The sequence below is a fragment of the Polypterus senegalus genome, chromosome 2 (assembly GCF_016835505.1).
Source record: "Polypterus senegalus isolate Bchr_013 chromosome 2, ASM1683550v1, whole genome shotgun sequence".
NCBI classification, from domain to species: Eukaryota; Metazoa; Chordata; class Cladistia; order Polypteriformes; family Polypteridae; genus Polypterus; species Polypterus senegalus.
Window position 1 is genome coordinate 134,007,722 of NC_053155.1, and position 23,908 is coordinate 134,031,629.

At 35.6% G+C, this 23,908-nt stretch overlaps 1 protein-coding gene across 6 annotated transcripts in view; it reads left to right on the forward strand.

Moving 5' to 3' along the window:
* The window catches only part of tfdp1b (transcription factor Dp-1, b), a 96,265-nt gene that overhangs the window by 58,545 nt on the left and 13,812 nt on the right, over positions 1-23,908 (forward strand). For all 6 annotated transcript variants that reach the window (XM_039744658.1, XM_039744662.1, XM_039744660.1 and 3 more), the window contains exons 5-6: positions 7,566-7,687; positions 20,741-20,906. In XM_039744658.1, the coding sequence (XP_039600592.1) occupies positions 7,566-7,687; positions 20,741-20,906 (288 nt within the window). The remainder of the gene's footprint in view (positions 1-7,565; positions 7,688-20,740; positions 20,907-23,908) is intronic.

Consider the following 23,908-nt stretch of genomic DNA (forward strand, 5'->3'; position numbering starts at 1 on the left):
GACAATATGACAGACTGACGGAATTAGCACTTCAAAAGTGTAGGTAGGCATGTTCCTCCTCCTTCAGGTGTTGACTGAGGATTCCACAGTTGCCACACTTTTAATTTTCTGTATGTTTCTCTGGGTGTGGAAAATAAGTTTTGTTAAATGTACAAATAGGTATGTTACACATTACAGTTAGTATACAAATGCTAATTTCTTTTTGAAGCCTGTATTTCAGTTATACACTTAAGCATGCATAAAGTACTCTTAGCATTGTTCCAGAAATCCAGTTTTGATTGAAGGGTTCTTATGTTTGCCATGGTCTGCCTTCCTGTAATGTCAGACTAAAAGGTGGCTTAAATTGGTGTAATTACTGTGAATAGAAGACAGATTTTTTTTTTTTAAACATTGATACAAAAACATTGAAGCTTAACCATGGAAGAAGTACAAGACTGATGAAAGTGCCTTGGGATAGGCTTAAGTTATCACTGGTAGCTACAGAGTATAGGTGAGGGACTCCATTAATGAGAGTAGATACTTAGGATGATTTCTAAAATGCATCCACCATAACATCCCAAATATTGGGTGTATGGCCGACTGATTTCATTACTGTATATTTTATTCAATTCTCCCATTAACTTATGCCATTTAGTAATTAACATCCAGTAGACAAGATCCAATTAAAATAGAATTGTGTTTATGCAGACCAGCAAAATGCTTCCACAGCTATCTTGCCCTTTACCGAAAAATGAAACAGTCATGATTTGAGTTTTTTCTTTTGTGTCCTGTATGGAGTGTAGTATTACCATTAAGTGATATATGGTACTAAACAGAGCAGACCATGAATAGGTACAGCTTTCACAATCCATGTGTGTACATGTGGTGTTAATGTGGGGGTACAGCATGTAAAAGTCACTATGTAAATATTTGAATTTGTGTGTTTTGCTAGCTTATGGCAAGTGCTACAAATTTTAAGTTAATATTTTTGTATTAAGTTGGACCTATTTAATGTGGTTATAGAATCATGTCAAAGAGTTGTCTTATATTTTTTCCCTCTACTAATACTTAGAAAGACCTGAATAGTGTCCAGTTTGGAGGTATGAAGTTTACATATGTGCTATTTGCTGGTGGTGATATTCTTTTGCCTCAACTGTTTGATCTCTGCTAGGAAGTGAATTTGTTAGATGCCAAATGTAACATTGTCAGGATAAGAATTGATATCTCTGTATCGGAGGTCATGGTCCTCTCCTTGAAAAGTATCGTTTTCTGTAGGGGAAGGATTAGAATCCCCACTAACTGGAGAAGATTTAATACCTTTAAGGGTTTGCTCATGAGTGAGGCTAGAGCTTCATCCAAAGTATTAGTGCAGTGTTGGTAAAGTAGGATAAGTTCTCAAACTACATTCTTGAATTTTGTTTTAATTCATTGTGGAGTGTAGTCATTAAGTTAATTTAACGTAAAAGAAGACTTGAGCCATTCATTGCTTTATATAGAATACTTTTGGCATTTGTTTTTGATTATGAGTTCCTTGAAACAAAAGTCTGAGACAGGTTATTTCAAGATTTAGTGTAAACTGCAGAGTACTATTGATAACCTTTACAAATAAGTGAAATTATCAAAGTCTTCTGCTGACAAATTTGTTAATATTTCTTCTTTGGCTGTTGTGCACCTTTGTGATTATTGTATTTACAGCAACTTCAAGGAAATGTCTTGTTAAAATACATTAGAATGTAACTGCCAAGTTATACCAGGGCTGTATTTATCCAACAGCTATAAAAAACATAGTCTAATCTAACTTTTCAATTTAAAAAAAAAAAAAAAAAAGTTGAGAGATTTTAGGAGTTGAATACATGTGTATCATTATTTACAGATATTGAAGCCTATTTATACATAAAGGATTTAAAGCTTGAATAGTAATGTCCAGGCATATTGGTGAAATCTTTAATAATATCTTCATTAACATTGACTGGGGTCACCTGGTCTTAAGGATTACAAACAAAATCCCCAGTCAGCATGTAACAGGGTTACTGTAAGTAGATGCTTCATCCAATTATTCTTATACTTTACAATAAAATATATCTGTTGACCAGTTAACATATATGCTTTAAATACAAACACTGTTTAGAGCAGTCACTTGTATATATTTTATTAGAGATTTCTGCACTTTCAATAAAATAAGGAAATGATTCTCATGTTTCAATTAACAGGAATCATAATCTGTATTTACCTAAATCTTTCAAAAAGAGTCCAGTCATGCTTTGATTATCCCTAGAGAACTACTGTCAACCACACCACTTGGAAACCTATTCCATGTATTTAATTCTCTGTGCAAAGAAAACATTCTATGGTAATTTACCAGTTTCAAAATGTAATTGTTGAATATCTCATTTTAAGGAACTCGCTGATCTGTTTGATTTCCCTTCATTAGTTTAAAGACTTCACGTCATCCAATAATTTCTGTTGGCTTAAAATAAAATAGTTAAACTCCTTACCATTCTTCCTCATGCGAGCTAATACCTTTCATTCCTGGAGTTGGTCTAGTTCCTCTTCAAAAACATTTGTTGTTTCTAAAAAAAATGCTGATATTTCCTTTTTAATATATAGGAAAAAAACAGTACAGATAAGGCCTCACAAATGCAACATGTAGATTAACTACAACCGCCATTGACTTTTTGTCTGTTGGTGTTTCTATACCTTTTTAATTTTATTGACCCTGTAGTTGAGAAACTGATCTACATCATGCTGTGTAGCCTCATCCTGTTTGCATTTTTAAATGTTCCAGTATATGTGGACAGTAATGAATTCACTGCAACATTGACGTCCATTTCACAAGGTTTATTTTCACATTTCATACCCTTATTGAGTGTTAATTGGTGCTGGGCGGTATACCAGTTCATACCAAAAAACATTTTTTTTTTTGCATGATATGAATTTTTCGTATACTGCAACACCGGTTTAAATAGCCTAAACAATGTTCGGAACATGGAGCAGCGGGAAACTGTTTAATGGGGGACCTTTTTCACTGCTGCACCGCTAAATACGCATGCAACTGAGTACATACATTAGATGAGGTATTGAACGGTGAAAATGGACAGAGAACATTCCGAAACTGAAGCTGTAGCAGACGATAAAGTTGAACATGATGACACAGAAGAACTTTTGCCGAAAACAGGTGCTGTGTCTGTTGTCTGGAGATACTTTGGTTTTAAAAGGTCGAATGTGTACAATTATGTTCAAATGTGTGAATACTGTTTCTATACTACTGGATAATACTGCAAGCAAAGTTGTACTTGTTTTATTTTTTTTCAATGCTGTGTAATGTACCTGGGTACTGTGTAATAGTGTGACGACATGTTGAATTTATTCTCAACATTTCCACTTTAATCTCAACGCTTACGAAGAGAATAAAGTTGACATGTTGACCTTATTCTCGTAATTTGTCATTAAAGTAGAACATCATAAACTAAACTTCATCTTAAAATGAATATTTAATTTACTAGATTTTCTCAAACTGCGTCATAAGTTATGTAGCACATTAAATGCTTTGTGTTGTGTTCCATGAGCCATATTAATCGCCTCTTCGATCAAGGGGGTCCCGGGTGTTCTCTGCCTTGAATTTGCATTTTTTTTATAGTGGGTTTACTCGGCGTGCTTCAGTTTCCTTTCAGTGTCATGTAGGATGTGGGGTTTTGTTATGCTATATTGTTCCTGCAAGTGTATGTGTTGCTCGTATTCACCCTGCGATGTGCTGGCGTCCCGTTCAGAATTTGCGCCTGCCTTGCACACACTGCTTTCTAGGATCGGTGTAACCCTGAATGGATGGCATAATTAAACAGGTATAACAAAAGTTCTGAACACTCAGTGGTCTAAGTTTGTAACTAGTTTTAATTTCACAAAGAAAGCCAACTCAGAAGAACATCCATTGAATTCTGTGTTCGTGTCTCCGTTCACCAGATCACGAACCCAACATTTACACAATATTTAAGTTAAACAAGTTTAAGTTGCAATACCCATTCATATGTCCAGTTTTTTGGAGCCTCGTCACACCTGCCATAAAGGTCTCTACACTGAACATACACCTAGGAACACCTTGCTGTGAGGGAGCAGCACTACCGTGCATGTTTAATACCTCCTTAAATGCATTTCATTATGAAAATGATATCAAGTAATTATGAGAGCATTCTAAATTTTCAGAGAGTAGGGATATCATGAAGTGAATATATTCTGTGCGGCGATCACTGCCTGCGCTTCCTCAGTGCACGAGGAAGTCGGTTTAAGAAGCATGTAGCGATTAACACCTGGGTTGGGGAACACTTAATACAAAGCATTTTATGTGCTACATTAACTTATGATGGGGTTTGAGAAAATCTAGTAAATTAAACATTAATTTTAAGATGGTTTAGTTTACAACATTCTGCTTTAATCACAAACTGAGAATAAAGTGGAAATGTCGACTTTAATCTCAACATAAACAACTGTGGCCCTAAAACGCTTCCGTAGGGCTATACCACAAATAGCATTATAAATGCAAGTTGCAGTTTTATTATTTATGTATATAGCTTAGCTTGAAGCAAGGTCCATATTAATGCAGTTTGCCTTAATAATGGTTCAGTTGGTAAAGATGTCATCACCAAGTTGTTCTTTTATTTTTATTTGGTGTATATTGTGTAATGCACCTGGGCTTGAATTAATCGTATTATTACTGGAAGTTTCAGTATTATTTATTTTATTGTTATTATTTATTAGTTTAAATATTATGCAGTTTAATGATGGTAAAGTTGTTTAAAAAGTCACTTTAACGTGTCAGTGGACAGAGATTGTTAACATTAACAGAAAGTGTTATATTTTCACTGCATCTGTCATGCAGTGTGATTCCTTCTCTTCATTAGTGCCACCCCCTTGCAAGCTATGACTTTATGGGGCCATGCAAACCTGTATTAATACTTGTGTGCACATTAAAATTTTTTTGTACAATGTACAGTTGTCATGATAGTGGAATAGGTTATTCTTAGCCAGTCCACTGCAGTAATTACAGTGGAAAATGTGGTTAACATCCACTCTTGCATGGGAAAAAAAAAAAGTTGAATACCGTGAAACCGGTATTATTTTGAAAAATACAGTGATATAGAATTTTGGTCATACCACCCAGCACTAGTGTTAATGTCCAGTTTTTTTTGTCCCACATATAATATACTTTTATTGAAGTTATATTTCACCTGCCAGGAGTTTGGCCAAGAATCAGTTCTATTTACAGTAGGTCCATCTATAATATGTAGTTTATACTAGTTTGTCTGATTTTTCCACCTATTTTAATTTGCCAACTTAGGCCAGTTTATTTATATTTTTATCAATGTGTTTATGTATGTGAAAGAGTTGTAGTTTCAGCAGTGATTGCCAAAAGAGACTACTTGTATATCAGTTAAATCAAGAAAGATTCTCATACCATAAACTGCTTTCCATGTTTAAGCCAGTTTCACTGCCATTTACTCCTTGTGCTTTAAAAAAAGAAAAATCTTGTTTTACGTGTCACATAATTTAAGTGTCTGTTAAATCTAAAGTTCAAAACTAGCAAAGCAAATGCTGTTTTTTCTAAACTATTAATATCCTTTTGGGAAAGCAATGTTCACAGTAAAAAAAGATGCATTACCCATAATTCTGTCCTTTTGAACTGAAGACCTCTCTCCCCAATAACTCATTGGTCAAGAGTATTGTCTTCAATTGAAAAGCACAAATTTATGGAAAATGTCTTTCCTGCTGGCTATTAATGCTGCCTTTTCATGAAGTAACTGTTACTATTTTAGTAAAAAGGCATTTATTTTGAGCTTTTTTTTTTTTTACTTGGCTGTAACTAATTTCTTCTAATAATTTACCGTTCATAAATGTAATGCTTACTCACCCATGGATAATTGGATTGGCCTTTTTCCCCTTTTTTTTTTTTTTTTTTATATAACATAATGGGACAACTTTTGCTAGTTTGCAGTCTTTACCAATTTCCCCACTGTGTTGAAAAATGTATGTACTTTGTAGATTTCTAAGTACTGTACATATAAACGTTATTTGGTCTGGGAAGTTTTTTGTTTTGCCTTATTTCATCTAAATAGTACTTCTCCGACATCTGAAAATTTCAGAAAAATGTTGAATGGGTTCACCTCATTTTTTCTAATACAATTTACCTACTCCTTAACTATTCTCTTTCTGTCAGCATTTTCAGCAATGTATCTTTCCACCTGCCTTTTTGTTTTCCTAATATTCTTTTGAAGTGTTGAACTCTAGTGCTCAGCTCCTATGGTTAACACATTGTACTGCCTTTTCTTTCTTTGCAGTTTATTTAACCTCCCTAATTTCCACTGAAGTGTTCTCTTTAATTTCCCAGTGGTCCTGCATTAAAGAATTAACTTGTCCTGAATTTTATGTAAAATGCTTTTAAACCTGTTCCACAGCTTTTTTGACTTAACACTAAAGTTTGCCTCATTTTGTCTCAAGATTTTATAGCAACTGCTTAAATTTTTTTTTGTTATCACATATACAGCTTTTTTTAACATGCTTTTGTGTAATGCATTATATTCTTCTCACTGGATCTATTTATACTCCATAAATTCTGTCCTAATTGCTGCAGAAGGATACATCTACAGTGGACAGGCGTCTCCTTTTGTGATTTCACATACTATCTTAAAGTATTGCTGATTGTTTTCAGTTTCTTGTTTATGTAATCTATATGTAGGGTTTTCACAGCTAATTGGGCGATTAAGGTTCCTAATTACTATAACACATCCCTCTAAACTCATTTTTTAATAAACGCATGTATATTGAAGTTGTCTGTTTTGGGAATTTATAACACACTTCCAATTTCACACCCCTATCCCTGGAGCTTTCTAGTTGAATTTAAATATACTTACAACAACCAAGATGTATCTCATTACAAAACTGGCACACTTTCAAATCCACACATAAATGGCTCCTCTCCACCTTTCTATTTTTATTATTTTTATTTAGTCTTGTTGCCTATAGTCCAGTAATTTCAAAGCTACTATGTGTATTTACACCAACACCGTTGTTCTTCCCTTAATATAAACTTGTCTTATCCTAAACTCTGTGTCCACCATTCCCTAGTTTCCTCAACTAATTTACTTGTATGCTTTCAGATATGTTTCCCATAAATGTATGCTCCCTGTCAATTCAAGATTTGACCCATGTTTGTAAAAATGGTAATTGGCAGAATCTTGCCTGGACTGGCAAGAAGTACAAGTAGAACTTCTTTGAAGGCTCACCACTGCAACAGGAAGTCAGACTGCCAAAGAAGGAAACGAGTCTCAGTCCACTTAATAACTGAGGCATGCACTGACACTACTTTGCTGTTTTAAGAGACTGGTTTTGAGGTGACTCATTTGGGATTGGAAGGGGATGTGACTTCATCCCTGCCTAGAAGGCCAGCTAAGTTCTAGTTTGAAATAAGATCTTGGTTTGTTTCTTTTAACCCTGATGATAAGCAATTACATTTTACAACACCATGTCTATTTTTATGAAAATCTTGCTTGAGACATCTTTAAGCTGTTTTGTTTTTTTTTTTTTTTTTTTTTTTTAAGGTTATTGGCACCCCTCAAAGACCTTCAGGGACAAATACCGTGCTTGTTGGAAGTCCACACACACCAAATGCACAATTTATCTCTCAGAGCCATGTGGCAGATTCTTCTCCTTGGTCCACAGGGTAAGCACAGAACTGATTTTGTGTCCTCTTTAAATCGATGTTTTCCTTTCAATTAAATATGTCCATTACAAAGACTTATTTTATTTGGGCTTTACATATTACCTCCACTTAAAATTCAAAATATTAAATCATGTCATTAACTTAAGGCCTTGATGTGTTTCTTTCAATGAAAATGTTTTAAAATTTCTAACCCGGTTAGCAGTTGTTTAATAACAATACTTTTGAGTTTCCAGTTGTTTTCAGTGGTTTAGTTACAGTGAAATGCAAAAAAAAAAATTACTACAGCAAAGCTATACCAAATTTCTAAAATCAAAACCTATTAACCACAATAAACCCTGCATTTACTTTATTTTTCTAAACAAAAATCTGCTTAAGTGTACTATAACAGTTTTTGCTTACAAAACAAGTTCAATTAATGTTAACACTCTTTCAGCCACAATTCTAGGTTGGTTTGTTTATTTTAGGTAATTAGTCTCAGTAAAGAAAAGCTAAAGTGATAAACTGTTATTTTTTCATTGTATTATGTCTTTTCATAAGGTGCTATTGCTTTGATTCTAAATTATTTGTTCAAACAGTGTTTGTCAAAACTGTTTTGGTGGGGGTGATGAAAATAAAGCTGGCCAATAATTTTTTATCTTTAATTGGAAGAATTAGAATTGTCATCTGGTCTGCTTTTTTAATACTGATAGTAAACGTATTAGAACTTATTTGTACCTGTTATTAGTTGTGAAACTTACAACAATCATATCGTAGAGGTTGGGACTTGTTGCTTAACAAGGTGGTGTGTTGTATTTTTCTTGGTCTACAATGCCTCAGAAGCTGAGTGGATCTACAACCCATTTTAAATTCAGTGCAGAATTAGCTTTGTTTTTCTACAGTAAACAAAGTTAACATTGTTTCTGGTAGAGTTGCTTCCATCAGGTTTTTTTTTTTTTAAGGACGATGCCAAACACAAGTTCAATTTTACTTGAACTGTCGATTCTGATGCCTTTTTTTTTTTTTTAAATCCTTTAAAAAATCATTTTACCCTAATCTCCTGCATAACCAGACATATAGAAGCCTTATGTTTTATATTAGTGTTCCCTTTGGTATTTTTATATTTAAACTATAGAGCACAAGTGTTAAGTGTTTATTTTTTATTAACAAAATGAAATTATGTAAACTTATTATTCAGTGTCCCTAAAAAATCCTTAAAATACATACTTTTAACTAATAAAATATATACAAAAATATATCTATAACACCTATGGCATTTATAATTGCAAGCTGTCATTTATATGTTTCTGTATTGTACCTGTCTAAAATAAGGCTTAATTTAAAAAAAAAAAAAAGTAGTTTTCATCATTTCTCTAACAAAAAACAATAATTCTATTCTCGCACAATCAATATTGGCAATTAAACACTGCCGAAATGTACATGTACTTGTTGGTTTCAATAATTTGTAAGCATTAGTTGCACTCCAGCTTTTTTGCTGTTGAAATGTACATTTTACTATATTTATAAAGGTGTGCTTTTTTCTTCAGTGTATCAGCTAGACATTCAATTCTTGAGTTGCAATTATAAAATATGGATTACCATTTTAATTATGTAGTACTTGTTTCTTACCAAAATGTATTATGCTGTATGACATACAGAAATAAATACAGTACAAATATTTGAAAAGGCCACAAATGTTCATAAGTTGCTTTTCAAGAAGACACAAGACAAAGCTTAACAGGTTTATAAGTAAAAGGTACATTTTGTTTAAATGGTAATATACCTATTGTTTACTAAGCAACAATTTCAAAATCTTCTTTCTTTTTCCAGTTAAAAATGTAAACTGCTGAACTTAACACTAGTTTGCTGTCCAGTCTGAAACAGTTTCCTGTTGATTTAAATGACAAAATAAAGTCTGAATTCATTAATATAGTTTCTCTTGTTCTTTGATTAAACGGACGGGACAACTTCTCTGATTCAATTTCTCAGTTTATTACTCCACTTTAACATAAAGGATAAGCTCCCTGATTAAACAAGCCTTGACTACTCTTTGTTTACAGTAAACAAATGTATACATGCTGGCTCAGCTACTGTAATACCTTGCGTAAAGGAGCACCACAACTAAATTACAATAAAGTTTAGAAAAGCTGGGTCTGAAAAGTTCAGATTTTGTGATCAGCCAATTCACAGATAACCGATCAAGTCATTTTATTGAAAATCAACTGATTTAGATCTGTGACTGAGCAACTGGAGCCTTCCTAGTTTTTGGTCAATTGAGATAGCAGCATTTGTAAGGTTTACTACTTGCAGCTTGTAGTAGATATTATTAAAAAAATGATTCATGAAATAGGATTTTGTGATCTGAGGTAAAGTATTCTTGTCACATTCACTCCTCCTCATTTTGTAGCCTCCTTAGCATTACATTTATTCTCAGAAAATGTGAAAATAGTGTAATTTTATTGGCTTGAAAATCTCATCTTTCTACTGTAAAACGTTAACATTAAAAGTACAAAGTCAAAAATGTAGAAAGTACAATAATGATACAAAAAATAATAATATTTAAAAATCAAAATAATGCTAAAACCATATATACTGTCAAAATGTCATTTGTGTGGTATATCTTGAAGCACGATGAAATACACAATCTAGTGTCACAGTCGGGACTGTAATAGCATGATTCCTTTTGGTCTTTCTTTTCCAGACTGATCCTTTTTTGTACAAACAACACTGCCTATATGCGATTGACATGAACATCGCTTTCGGATTGATCAGAATTACTTTCTATTTCACTGTCCGTTTCAGTTTCACTGCCTGAAGACAGATTCACTTCATCACTGCTCCTATCACTTTCAAGATCGGGCAACACCTGGCCTTCTGAAAAGCACTTCTTACGAAGTGACATTATGAGACTAAGAAGAGACATTTCCATTGCCCGGTTAGCACTTGGGCCTGTCGCTGATGCTAGACAATGCCTATGTCGTTTCCCAAGCAACACTGTTGGTACTTTTACAGCCCGGTAATCCTTGGGGCTTATGTGAGACAAGTGATGCTTGGGTCTAACACTAAAGGAGGTTAATATACAGTGGTGTGAAAAACTATTTGCCCCTTCCTGATTTCTTATTCTTTTGCATGTTTGTCACACAAAATGTTTCTGATCATCAAACACATTTATCCATCAGTCAAATATAACACAAGTAAACACAAAATGCAGTTTTTAAATGATCGTTTTTATTATTTAGGGAGAAAAAATCCAAACCTACATGGCCCTGTGTAAAAAGTAATTGCCCCTTGTTAAAAAATAACCTAACTGGTGTATCACACCTGAGTTCAATTTCCGTAGCCACCCCCGGGCCTGATTACTGCCACACCTGTTTCAATCAACAAATCACTTAAATAGGAGCTGCCTGACACAGAGAAGTAGACCAAAAGCACCTCAAAAGCTACACATCATGCCAAGATCCAAAGAAATTCAGGAACAAATGAGAACAGAAGTGATTGAGATCTATCAGTCTGGTAAAGGTTATAAAGCCATTTCTAAAGCTTTGGGACTCCAGCGAACCACAGTGAGAGCCATTATCCACAAATGGCAAAAACATGGAACAGTGGTGAACCTTCCCAGGAGTGGCCGGCCGACCAAAATTACCCCAAGAGCGCAGAGACGACGCATCCGAGAGGTCACAAAAGACCCAAGGACAACGTCTAAAGAACTGCAGGCCTCACTTGGCCTCAATTAAGGTCAGTGTTCACGACTCCACCATAAGAAAGAGACTGGGCAAAACGGCCTGCATGGCAGATTTCCAAGACGCAAACCACTGTTAAGCAAAAAGAACATTAGGGCTCGTCTCAATTTTGCTAAGAAATATCTCAATGATTGCCAAGACTTTTGGGAAAATACCTTGTGGACTGATGAGACAAAAGTTGAACTTTTTGGAAGGCAAATGTCCCGTTACATCTGGCGCAAAAGGAACACAGCATTTCAGAAAAAGAACATCATACCAACAGTAAAATATGGTGGTGGTAGTATGATGGTCTGGGGTTGTTTTGCTGCTTCAGGACCTGGAAGGCTTGCTGTGATCGATGAAACCATGAATTCTACTGTCTACCAAAAAATCCTGAAGGAGAATGTCCGGCAATCTGTTCGTCAACTCAAGCTGAAGCGATCTTGGGTGCTGCAACAGGACAATGGCCCAAAACACACCAGCAAATCCACCTCTGAATGGCTGAAGCAAAACAAAATGAAGACTTTGGAGTGGCCTAGTCAAAGTCCTGACCTGAATCCAATTGAGATGCTATGGCATGACCTTAAAAAGGCGGTTCATGCTATAAAACCCTCAAATAAAGCTGAATTACAACAATTCTGCAAAGATGAGTGGGCCAAAATTCCTCCAGAGCGCTGTAAAAGTCTCATTGCAAGTTATCGCAAACGCTTGATTGCAGTTATTGCTGCTAAGGGTGGCCCAACCAGTAGTTATTAGGTTCAGGGGGCAATTACTTTTTCACACAGGGCCATGTAGGTTTGGATTTTTTTTTTCTCCCTAAATAATAAAAACCATCATTTAAAAACTGCATTTTGTGTTTACTTGTGTTATATTTGACTAATGGTTAAATGTGTGTGTTGATCAGAAACATTTTGTGTGACAAACATGCAAAAGAATAAGAAATCAGGAAGGGGGCAAATAGTTTTTCACACCACTGTATTCATAAAAAAGCAAGAAAAAATGTAAATGGTTTTAGTGGAAAAACCCAAGCATTATTTATTTATTTTAAAGTCATGCTTCACATTTAATCTTCCTTGCTGCTTGAGTACTCTGTTCATTTTGTCTATGTTGTAACAAGCTATACGATTTGTTATAAATTTTGGGAATGTAAAAGTTTGATCAGGACTGGGGTAATTTTTTAATTTTCAATTCAAGAAGCGAATGATTAGCAATTCAAATTTTTCTGTGTATATTTCTTCAATGAATTGACAATCAAAAATATATTCTATTTGAGTCGCATTTTAGTTACTTATTAATGTAATATAATTTGCTGCAGCCTTGTTTGAAACTCTTACCTTATTATAAATACTGCTCAGCCCCCACTCTTGTCAAAGCTTCAGGGTGCTTTGCAATAAGTGCACTGGCAGTTCTGAAGTGAAGTGTTTTCCATTATGCTCCTCCTATGTAACCATAATGCATGTAGCCTCTTCATCCAGTAAGAGAAAGCAATGAATAATGTGTTAATGATCCTGGAAAAACTGATTTTCAGCCTAAATGAAGTCAAACCACAACTAAAGATAGGTATTTTATTAATCCCAAGGGGAAATTCACATACTCCAGCAGCAGCATACTGATGATAAAAAAATATATATATTAAAGAGTGATACAAATGCAGGTATAACAGACAATAACTGTGTATAATGTTAACATTTACCCAAGGGTGGAATTGAAGAGTCGCATGGTATGGGGGAGGAACGATCTCCTCAGTCTGTCAGTGGAGCAGGACAGTGACAGCAGTCTGTCGCTGAAGCTGCTCCTCTGTCTGGTGATGATATTGTTTAGTGGATGCTCTGCCACGGATGTCAAACTGTCCAGCTCCATGCCTATAATAGAGCCTGCCTTCCTCACCAGTTTGTCAAGGGTGAGGCGTCGCTCTTCTTTTTGCTGCCTCCCCAGCACACCACCACGTAGAAGAGAGTGCTTGCCACAACCATCTAATAGAACATCTGCAGCATCTTATTGCAGATGTTGAAGGAAGCAATGCATTTAGAAAATATTCAGACCCCTGCACTTTCTGCACCTTTCATTGGATTGTAGGTTTAATTTTTAAATTCAAGTGTACATTTAATAACCTTTTAATGACAAAGTGAAACATGTTTTCAGAAAGATCTGAAAATTTGTTAAATCAAAACCTGAAATATTTCACTTATTTATTTAGACCTTTAAGTACTTTATAGAAGAGCCTTTGGCACCAATTATGGCTTCAGTTCAAACTTTGCTCAATTAGATTTGAAGGTTTATCCCATTCCTTTGGGTAGATCCTCTCAAATTCTGTTAAGATTGGATGGGAAACGCTTGTAAACTGCCATCTTCAGGCACCTCCACAGATGGTCTATGGGGTTTAATTCTGGCCTTTGGCTGGACTGCTTAAACAGTCAAAGGTTTGTCCCAAAGCCCCATCCAGCGCATTCTTTGCTCTATACTTCAGGTCACTGTCATGCTGAAAGGTGAACTGTAGGTCCAGTCTGTGTTTGCATGCACTCTGGAGTAGGTTTTCTTCAAGGATCTCTGTGTTTAACTGCCCCTATCATTCTATCAGTTCTGATCAGTACCCCTGTCTCTCCTGCTAAAAAGTACCATTGTACCATGATGCTGCCACCATCATGCTTCACCATATTTATTCTATTAAGCAGGTGATTAGCAGTGCCTTGTCTTTACTATGTATAGTGTTTGGAGTTCTGCCCATATAGTTCTATGTTGTCTTATCAGACCAGAGAATCTTTTTCCCACTACTCTTGAGTCCACTACATTCCTTCTGGTGAACTCCAAGTAGGGTGACATATGCCTTTTACTTAAGAGTGCTGCTGAAGTGGTTGCCTTTGCAACAGGATCTCTCCTCTCAGCAGAGGACTTCTAAACTCTTTTAGTGTTGCATTAGGAACAATTCCCTGATTAAGACCCTTTTATTCCTGGTTAGTCCGTTTTGCCTAGACTATCAGCTCTAAGAAGAGACCTGGTTTCAATTTTCAGTTTTACTATTATTGAAACTACAGTACTTTGCTCCTGTGGATGCCCAAAGTTTTAAAAATGGTTTGATTCCATTGTCCTGATTTGTGCCTACCACAGTTTGATCACAGAAGTCTACAGAGAGTGCCTTGGACTTGATGGCTCATTTTTTGTTCTGACTTGCAGTATAAATTGTGGGGCTTAATATACACAGGTGTGTGCCTTTCTAAGCGATGTCCAGTCAGTTCAGTTTGCCAAAGGTGGACTGCAGTCAAGTTCTAGAGACATCGTAAGGATAATTAGTCAAAAAGGCTTCACCTGACCACAGTCTGGAGTATCACAGCAATGAGTCTGAATACTTGCATAAATGAGAGATTTTTAATCAATTGGGAAACTTTTCTAAAAACATTTTAATTTAGTCATAATTGATTTTTGTGTGTTTGATGGGCAAAAATGGGCTTTACATGTATGTTTGTACATGCTTTTTTTAAATGTTTTATTATTATGGTAACGTCCACAGCAGGAAAAAAAAAACACCAAGAACAAAAGAAAAAAAATTCTGTCAGTACTCGGGGAAACTGTTGTTTAAATAAAATAGTCATCAAAATCGTTAGCAGCTGTACTGCTGGCCTGTTTTTAGTATATCAGTGATGGCTGGAAGTGCTGGTTTATCAGAAATCCAAGCCATAAAATCAGCCACGAAAAGGAGCTTAATTTCTAGCTGCACACATTGGCACCATGGTTTGATACACTTAGTATTTGTAGGAGTTCCCAAGTACCCCCTACACACACACACACACACTTTAAATCACTGGTTTGTCTTTGAAACATAACAGTGTTTATAACAATTTTTGAGTCTAATTTGTAGTGCTGTGTTGGTAACCTGCACCAGGGCGGTTGTGGAGTACAATTATTCCTTTGATCAAAATGTTTGTGGCTATACTTAATATACATTTTGATGAACCCTGCAATATCTAAAAAATAGAGGTGATCCATATACTGTAGTCTTTTACACACTAACTTAACTAAATTAAAATAATTTTGTCCCAGTGTAGAAGACACACTTCAGAGGTGAATTTAAGGAATTGCTATAAGCTGTTCTTTGTACTTCTCATTATATCTGGACTGATGTCGAGAAATGATACCTTTTTAATATGCAGAGTGTATCCGAGTAAACAAGTGGCACTGTCAACGTTTTTGACTTAGAGCTGCGGGTTTGACAGGTTGGGTTAGCAGCTAGCAGTAAGAAAGCCATTGATAAAACAGCAAAAAGTGGGCTGGTCTGGAACAGGAACCACCACAAGTCTCCATATAATCTGAAATTAAAGAATAAAATTGAATAGTTTAAGATAAGTAGATACTTTATTAATCCCAATGGGTACAGCACAGCTGTTATCCTGTGAGGCATTTATCACACAAGCTGTTGAAGCTCAGAATCTTGTCTTCAGGTTTTGTTATGCCTTTGCTGTTTCCATTAGATTTTTCTCTAAAAGAAACACTAACATTTTTAAAGTTTATAATGGTCTGTCTAGAGCAGAGGAACATGGAACATAATAAACATTGCAGTATTTGCTTTTGATTTGCAACTTCTCATCTATAGTGAATGCCTAAAGATGATGAAATATGATGGACCACCTGTCAGCTTTGGTGTTTAGGTTTACAGTTGAACCTTTTTCTCTTAGTGTATTTTTCTTCCATAAAAATGATTTTTTTTTTTAATTTAAGAGACCAAGACAGTTTAAGTTTTTTTGTGAAATCTCTTAATCAACATTTATACAAAACAGAAAACTGGCTGTTGTAATCATTTGTCTTTGCATCTACTGACGCTTCTATAATTGAAGGGGAAAATTACTTAAATGCATGTGTGTTTTTTCTCTTGTGAACACTTCTATAAATAAAGCACATTGTAAATATGGTCTCATAATAACTTTTATTAATTATGCAAGGAATTAAGTATTTTTAAAGATATTTAAAGTTTGCAGTCTTTACATAATCACTAGTGCGAAGTTAGAGAATCAAATTTCAGAAACTTGTAATTCATCTCACATGAGAAACTTTGTTATTGCATTATGACTTGACACGACAAAGAGAAGACATGTAGAGTGATATGTGAGCAGAACTGAATTTAAGACATAAGTTAATCATCTTTAGTAATGATCAGTGATACGTTGCTGATTGTTTACCGAAGTCATAAAATGCATTTTTTTTAATTAACAGTTATGAGATAACTGAGAAATCATTCATCTGTATCCTGAAATTATATCTTTTAATCATGCAAAAATACCATGCACAATAACTTTTCTGCAAATACTGTTATAAATGCATAAATATACAATAGCACATATATATTCGTTCACACTTCATGTGCTGCCATGTTGAACAAGAAGCATCTTGAAGTGTTTTTTATTGCAATCTCAATTAATGAATGAGGATCTTTGTGACTTCATGTCGAATGAGCAGGTTCCAGAAGTAAAAGAATGTCCTCATTCCGAATTTGCATATATGCATAACAAATCTTAATTTTGACTTGAATCAATCCCCACAGTACAGCAGCCTTTCAGGTGAAATAAACATCAATACAGTAATCCCTCCTTGATCGTGGGGGTTGCGTTCCAGAACCCCCTGCGATAGGTGAAAATCCGCGATGTAGAAACCATGTGTTTGTATGGTTATTTTTATATTTTAAGCCCTTAGAAACTCTCCCACACTGTTTACAAATATTCTCCGCACAGTTATACAGTAAACCCTTGTTTATCGCTGTTAATCCGCTCCAGACAGATAAATGAATTTCCACGAAGTAGGATTCTTTATTTATAAATCTTTATAAATATTTTCGCAGTTAGAGCATAGAAAACCTGTTTACGACTTTCTAAATACGTTTTTTAACATTATTAGAGCCATCTAGACTTGAAATAACACCCTTTAGTCAAAAGTTTAAACTGTGCTCCATGACAAGACAGAGATGACAATTCTTTCTCACAATTAAAAGAATGCAAACATCTTCCTCTTCAAAGGAGTGCCGTCAGGAGCAGAGAATATCAGAGAGAGAAAAGTAAACAAAAATCAATAGGGCTCTTGGGCTTTTAAGTAAACGAAGCACCGGCGATAAAGCCACGGCAATGAAGGGATCAATGTGAAGGTATTCTTTTCAGCATTTTTTAGAGGAGCATCCGTATCTTCTAAGCAAACAGCCTCTGTGCAAACAGCCCCTCTGCTCACACCCCCTCTGTCAGGCGCAGAGAAAAGCAAACAATCAAAAATCAATACAGGCTGTTAGAGCTTTGAAATGTGCGAACGTATATCATTGAGGAGTTTTATTTAATATGTAATACGTGCTCTGATGGGGTAGCTTCTCAGCCATCCGCCAATAGCGTCCCTTGTATGAAATCAGCTGGGCAAACAAACTGAGGAAGAGTGTACCATAAATTAAAAGACCCATTGTCCACAGAAATCCGCAAACCAGCGAAAAATCCGTGATATATATTTAGACATGCTTACATTAAAAATCCGCGATAGAGTGAAGCCACGAAAGTCGAAGCGCGATATAGTGAGAGATCACTGTATACCCCTCTCAGCATGTCATGGATTTCAATTGGACAGAAGCATTTTTCCTGAAAAAAATATCATTGCGCACTGCTGCATTAATTTTATTTACCAACTATTATCAAATAAGTGCACGTCTATTTGAAAGTTAAGCTGCTATGCATGGTACAAAAAAAGGACTTGTTTCAAATAGGTGAGTGTATAAAAGAGAAGGCTCTGCTGAGGGCATACGCTATTCGGTTTTAACACAAGATATGCCATGCCAGCATTTTTCATTTCACCATTTAATGTTGTGTGTTTATGCTCCAGTAGCCACCATTTGGTTGTAACCTCAGGCCCAACACCTGCAGACACAAGGCAAAAGTTTTGCACACAGCACACAATTATTATAGTGGGGAAGCGCTTCTCCCTCACTTTCCATGCAGCCCAATACAATAGAGCACAAATCAAAGCGAGAATTTTTTTTTTCCTTTCTCTTTGCCCCCACTCCTCCTCTGACAAGATTCATCCACCACCTCCCGACTCTGGCTCTCAGAATAGTGGCAGCTGGCTGCTTTTATTCAGGTACCCGGGTGTACTAAAGTTTTTCCCAACAGTGTGGTCCAGAAGCATTTCTAGGGGAAGCCCAACAAAGTTAGCCCCTGCAGCACCTTCTGGCGTCTCCCCCGGAACCCAACAGGACTTTTCTGAACTCCAGCTCCTATGAAGCCCTGCAAGAATCCATGGCACTGTAGAAAATTGGGGAGATAATGCCCTGAACATGCTGTCTCCCCCAGTCCTCCCACACTAAATGCATCCCAGCTGGGCAAGGTTCCTCTCCGTCCGCAGCAATTTAATGTCGGATTGTTGGATTAACAGTACTGCTTCTGTCAAAGTTTGTGTTTCTCCATATCTGTGTCACTCAAAATGTGATAGTGTCAGTAGGATGCCCAACCGTGTGCATCGCTTTCGTAGTATAACATTAGGGGGTTTGATCATCAATCTCACAGAGCACAGCTGTTCATTACTTGGTACCTGTGCATGTATTTTGAAACAGCTGTGTACATGGGAGACTCTGAGGCTTATAGGGTAAAGTGGCCATTGCCCATTCTTCAAGGCTTCTTGGTGGACAACAAGTCCTGTGAAGACGGAAGACTTAAGTGACTGAACTCTATGTACCAGCCTATACTTTTATCTTTTAAAAAAAGGTGTGAATCAGAGTTGAAGTGCCATCTTTGCAGAGACTTTCAGGCCAGAAGGACCAAGACACTGTAGTCTAAACAAAAGGCTTTAATGCAATGAATGACAACTGTGGTGAACAAAATATTGCACCTATGAGGAGACATTAAATCTGTAACTGGAAGTGACTTTAATCTGTCTGCTGTTTTTTCCTTTATAAATGCAGCAATATTTTAACGATGGTGGCATAAAGATTTTTAATTGCATCTATTTTTTTTTTTTTTGACGTTATTGTTTCGAACAAACTATCTTGTAACCCTGAGTAATTGTGGAACACCACCTGTTTGCCAATGCAGATGAGGCTCTTTAGGTGTCTTGTGTTTAAGAATCAATGGGCCAGAATCAGAAGAATAATACTTTTAGTCCACTAAAGAAGCACTTACTTGAGCACACTTGCAGATCAAAAATCAGAGCAGTGGGATGTGTTATGAAGGAATCTGGCTAAAAGTTTTATTAATACAACTAAGATAATTCATACTAAACTGAAAAAAGGATGATTGTGGAAGTAAACTGTAAAAAGACATTTATAAATCATTACAGCTTTGCGTAGCACCACTGGAGTAATTTTGATACCAGAATTAGTCGGGGTAAAACAAACAACTTTACAATTGAATGTCAGATTTTGTCCTTGAATACATTTTTTTTTAAAACAAATTATATTTGAATAACAATGTTTGATAGGACAGCCCTATTCATTATGCAACTGAAACAATGTTGCATAACTGTTAAATAATGTGAGAATAACATTTTTTAAGTTGTCTTAGGACTTCTTTCCCACTCTGTCTGCTTAGTTATTGAAATTCTTTATTTTTCAGTATTAAGAGTTACAAACTGTACTCTTTCATAGTCTTAATATTTTAGACCATTGGGAATCAAAAGCAGTATCTGGGGCTTCGTACATACTTCTGGAAAGAAGATTGTTGTATCTTTTAGGTTGTTGTATATTTTACATTTATGTTTACTGTTTAAGATGATGTTTTTTTTTTTGTCAGTGAATTTATAGTTTCATGTGTCTGATGTTAACCAGCTTAATTCAGTTCAGGATTGTGGATATTTGGTGTCTCCAAATTGGTACATTGTGAGTGACGGTTTGTGATTGAGTTTATGCAGAGATAGACCGAAGCCCCATCCAGGACTGTTTTTTTGCATTTGGTAACAAAATGAGATCTGGAAGCTCCTGACTGAGCTGAATTAAAAGGGTTAGATAATGGATGGATTTTCAAATACCTAAGAACATTTTTTTAGAGTAGCAAACAATCAAGTTATTCTAGACCTAACTGGTAGCTTATTTTTTCTTCCTTCTCTGAGAAAAATAATTTATTTCAAATACATCTTCTATATCCTGTATACACTATAGTCCATATGTTGAATTTAGAGACAAGCTTAAGCTTTTAATTGTGCAATTTTTAAAAGACAAGAAGACTAAAGACAAATACAGTGACATTAGATTGACTGGTATTGGGACATCAAAACTTTAAGATTCTGTAAGTTTGCATTTTGAATTACTGACAAAAGCAGATAGTTTTAACTAGTTTTAGTCCTTTTTAGTTTGCTTATGTTTAAAATGTAAATCTCTTGGCCAATCTGTAATACCAAATGTACTTTTCTTTAGGAAAAGGAGTAAAAAAGGGGAGAAGAATGGAAAAGGGCTGAGGCATTTTTCCATGAAGGTGTGTGAAAAGGTTCAGAGGAAAGGAACCACATCTTACAATGAAGTTGCAGATGAACTGGTTGCAGAGTTCAGTACTACAGACAACCACATTTCCCCTAATGATGCAGTAAGTCCCTAACATGCAGTTTAATTTAGTTTAATTGGAATAGTTTGGCTACTTTTACAACTATGCAGCGATCCACTCATAAGAAGATGATATTCCAGGCATTTGGTTTCAGTACTATATTGAAGGTGTTGTGTGTGCAATTAGAGTATTCTAACTGCTTGATTGTGGTTTGCTTTCGCCGTGATATTCCCATAACTCTCAGAATGCATGTTTCTTTAATCTTGAAGAAGACGCACTGTAGGTTTTAGCAGTGCTGTAGAGGTCCATGTTTATGTCATGTAATTTTTTAAGCTAATTTTTGTTTTCAGCTAAGAACAGAATAATGTACCTTTTGCAAGTATTGTTATATTAATTTAATGATCTGTCAAACTAGAACTGTCAATTCAAATTCAGCTGACTGGAGCACTTAAATAGTGATTCATACTGTTTTTTTTTTTTTTTTATAATTTAAACGCTCACATGGTGAAAGATAAACCGAAACAAGCAGCCTAAGCTGAAATTACTATTCAGTGTTCACAGCCTCCTTTAAAGGCTTTGTTAGCATCTGTCCTAACTGGCTAAAGTAATATCAGTGACATTGAAGCTCTGAGAGAAAAAGTTAAAAAAAAAAAAAAAAAAACACTAGCCCCAAACTGATTATCATGGAACTTTTATTAGTAGTTGAGAACTGTATGGTGGTCCAAGATATTTTGCTTGTGTCAAAATATTCTCATTTATACTGAGGATATATCAAGTTAATATCTACATGCTGCTCACTGCAGCCGCCTTCTGTAAAATTTGAGCCTACGTATGACATACTAGACAGTATGACTATTGTTTTTCTAGCTTTGACCAACAATGAACTATTATCTTTTGTGACTCACGAGGTTTATGGGGTCAGAACCCCTGTGATCATGAAATATACATGTACAGTACTATACATTTTGGACCCATAGTTTATTGCACTGAGTTGAATGCAAAAATCACATATACAAGGCCAGCTACTGAGACAAAGATGTGTAGTGTCCCCCAGGCAAGGTTCATAGTTCAGAGGTTCTTTTGTAAAAGTGTATATTTATGCTAGTAAACAATAAATTGATTAATATCACCGATACAAAAGAAATCTGTCAAATCACTAAGACTATAACAATAAACAAGACCCAGATGGTGGTAGCGTAGTTAAGAAATGAAATTCCCTGTGAACAGCCCTCCTGAATATTATGTAAAGTATTCTCCCACTTTGATGTCGATATAAAGTAAGATGTATAGAATTTGGGAGCACTCCTCAGATGAAATTACACAAACAAGCAAGCTCAGGACAAGAGCAGAAATCCATAGAATACTGTGGTCTGATGGGTGTGATTGTAATCAAGTTGTGAAGTGTTAAAGTAGAGAGTCACCACCTGTTGGCAATCCTGCCGGCAGCTTTTAGCTCATTTTTAAAACTAATGCCCTCATCTTGTTTCACCCAGCAGCCCTTGTGGCAACTGCCAAAGCTGTCCATTTATACTAAGGATATATCAATGATATGTATATGTATGTGTACATATATGTATTTATGTATATGTATGTATATGTACATGTGCCAGTCATAAAATTAGAATATCATGACGAAAGTTGATTTATTTCAGTAATTCCATTCAAAAAGTGAAACTTGTATATTAGATTCATTCATTACACACAGACTGATGTATTTCAAATGTTTATTTCTTTTAATTTTGATGATTATAATTGACAACTAATGAAAGTCCTAAATTCACTATCTTGGAAAATTAGAATATTGTGAAAATGTTCAATATTGAAGACATCTGGTGCCACACTCTAATCAGCTAATTAACTCAAAACACCTGCAAAAGCCTTTAAATGGTCTCTCAGTCTAGTTCTGTAGGCTACACAATCATGGAGAAGACAATTCCTTTGACTTCATGCTTGGTTTGTACTCTGACATGAACCGGGAAGACAATTCCTTTGACTTAATGCTTGGTTTGTGCTCTGACATGAACTGTCAACTGTGGGACCTTATATAGACAGGTGTGTGCCTTTCCAAATCATGTCCAATCAACTGAATTTACCACAGATGGACTCCAGTTAAGCTGCAGAAACATCTCAAGGATGATCAGGGGAAACAGGATGCACCTGAGCTCAATTTTGAGCTTCATGGCAAAGGCTGTGAATACTTATGTTCATGTGCTTTCTCAATTTTTTTTATTTTTAATAAATTTGCAAAATAACTCAAACTTTTTTCACGTTGTCATTATGGGGTGTTGTGTGTAGAATTCTGAGGGAAAAAAAATGAATTTAATCCATTTTGGAATAAGGCTATAACATAACAATATGTGGAAAAAGTGAGGCGCTGTGAATACTTATCCGGATGCACTGTGTATGTATATACAGTGGTGTGAAAAACTATTTGCCCCCTTCCTGATTTCTTATTCTTTTGCATGTTTGTCACACAAAATGTTTCTGATCATCAAACACATTTAACCATTAGTCAACTATAACACAAGTAAACACAAAATGCAGTTTTAAATGATGGTTTTTATTATTTAGGGAGAAAAAAAATCCAAACCTACATGGCCCTGTGTGGAAAAAGTAATTGCCCCCTTGTTAAAAAATAACCTAACTGTGGTGTATCACACCTGAGTTCAATTTCCTTAGCCACCCACAGGCCTGATTACTGCCACACCTGTTTCAATCAAGAAATCACTTGAGCTGCCTGACACAGAGAAGTAGACCAAAAGCACCTCAAAAGCTAGACATCGTGCCAAGATCCAAAGAAATTCAGGAACAAATGAGAACGGAAGTAATTGAGATCTATCAGTCTGGTAAAGGTTATAAAGCCATTTCTAAAGCTTTGGGACTCCAGCGAACCACAGTGAGCCATTATCCACAAATGGCAAAATTATGGAACAGTGGTGAACCTTCCCAGGAGAGGCCGGCCAACCAAAATTACCCCAAGAGCGCAGAGACGACTCATCCGAGAGGTCACAAAAGACCCCAGGGAAACATCTAAAGAACTGCAG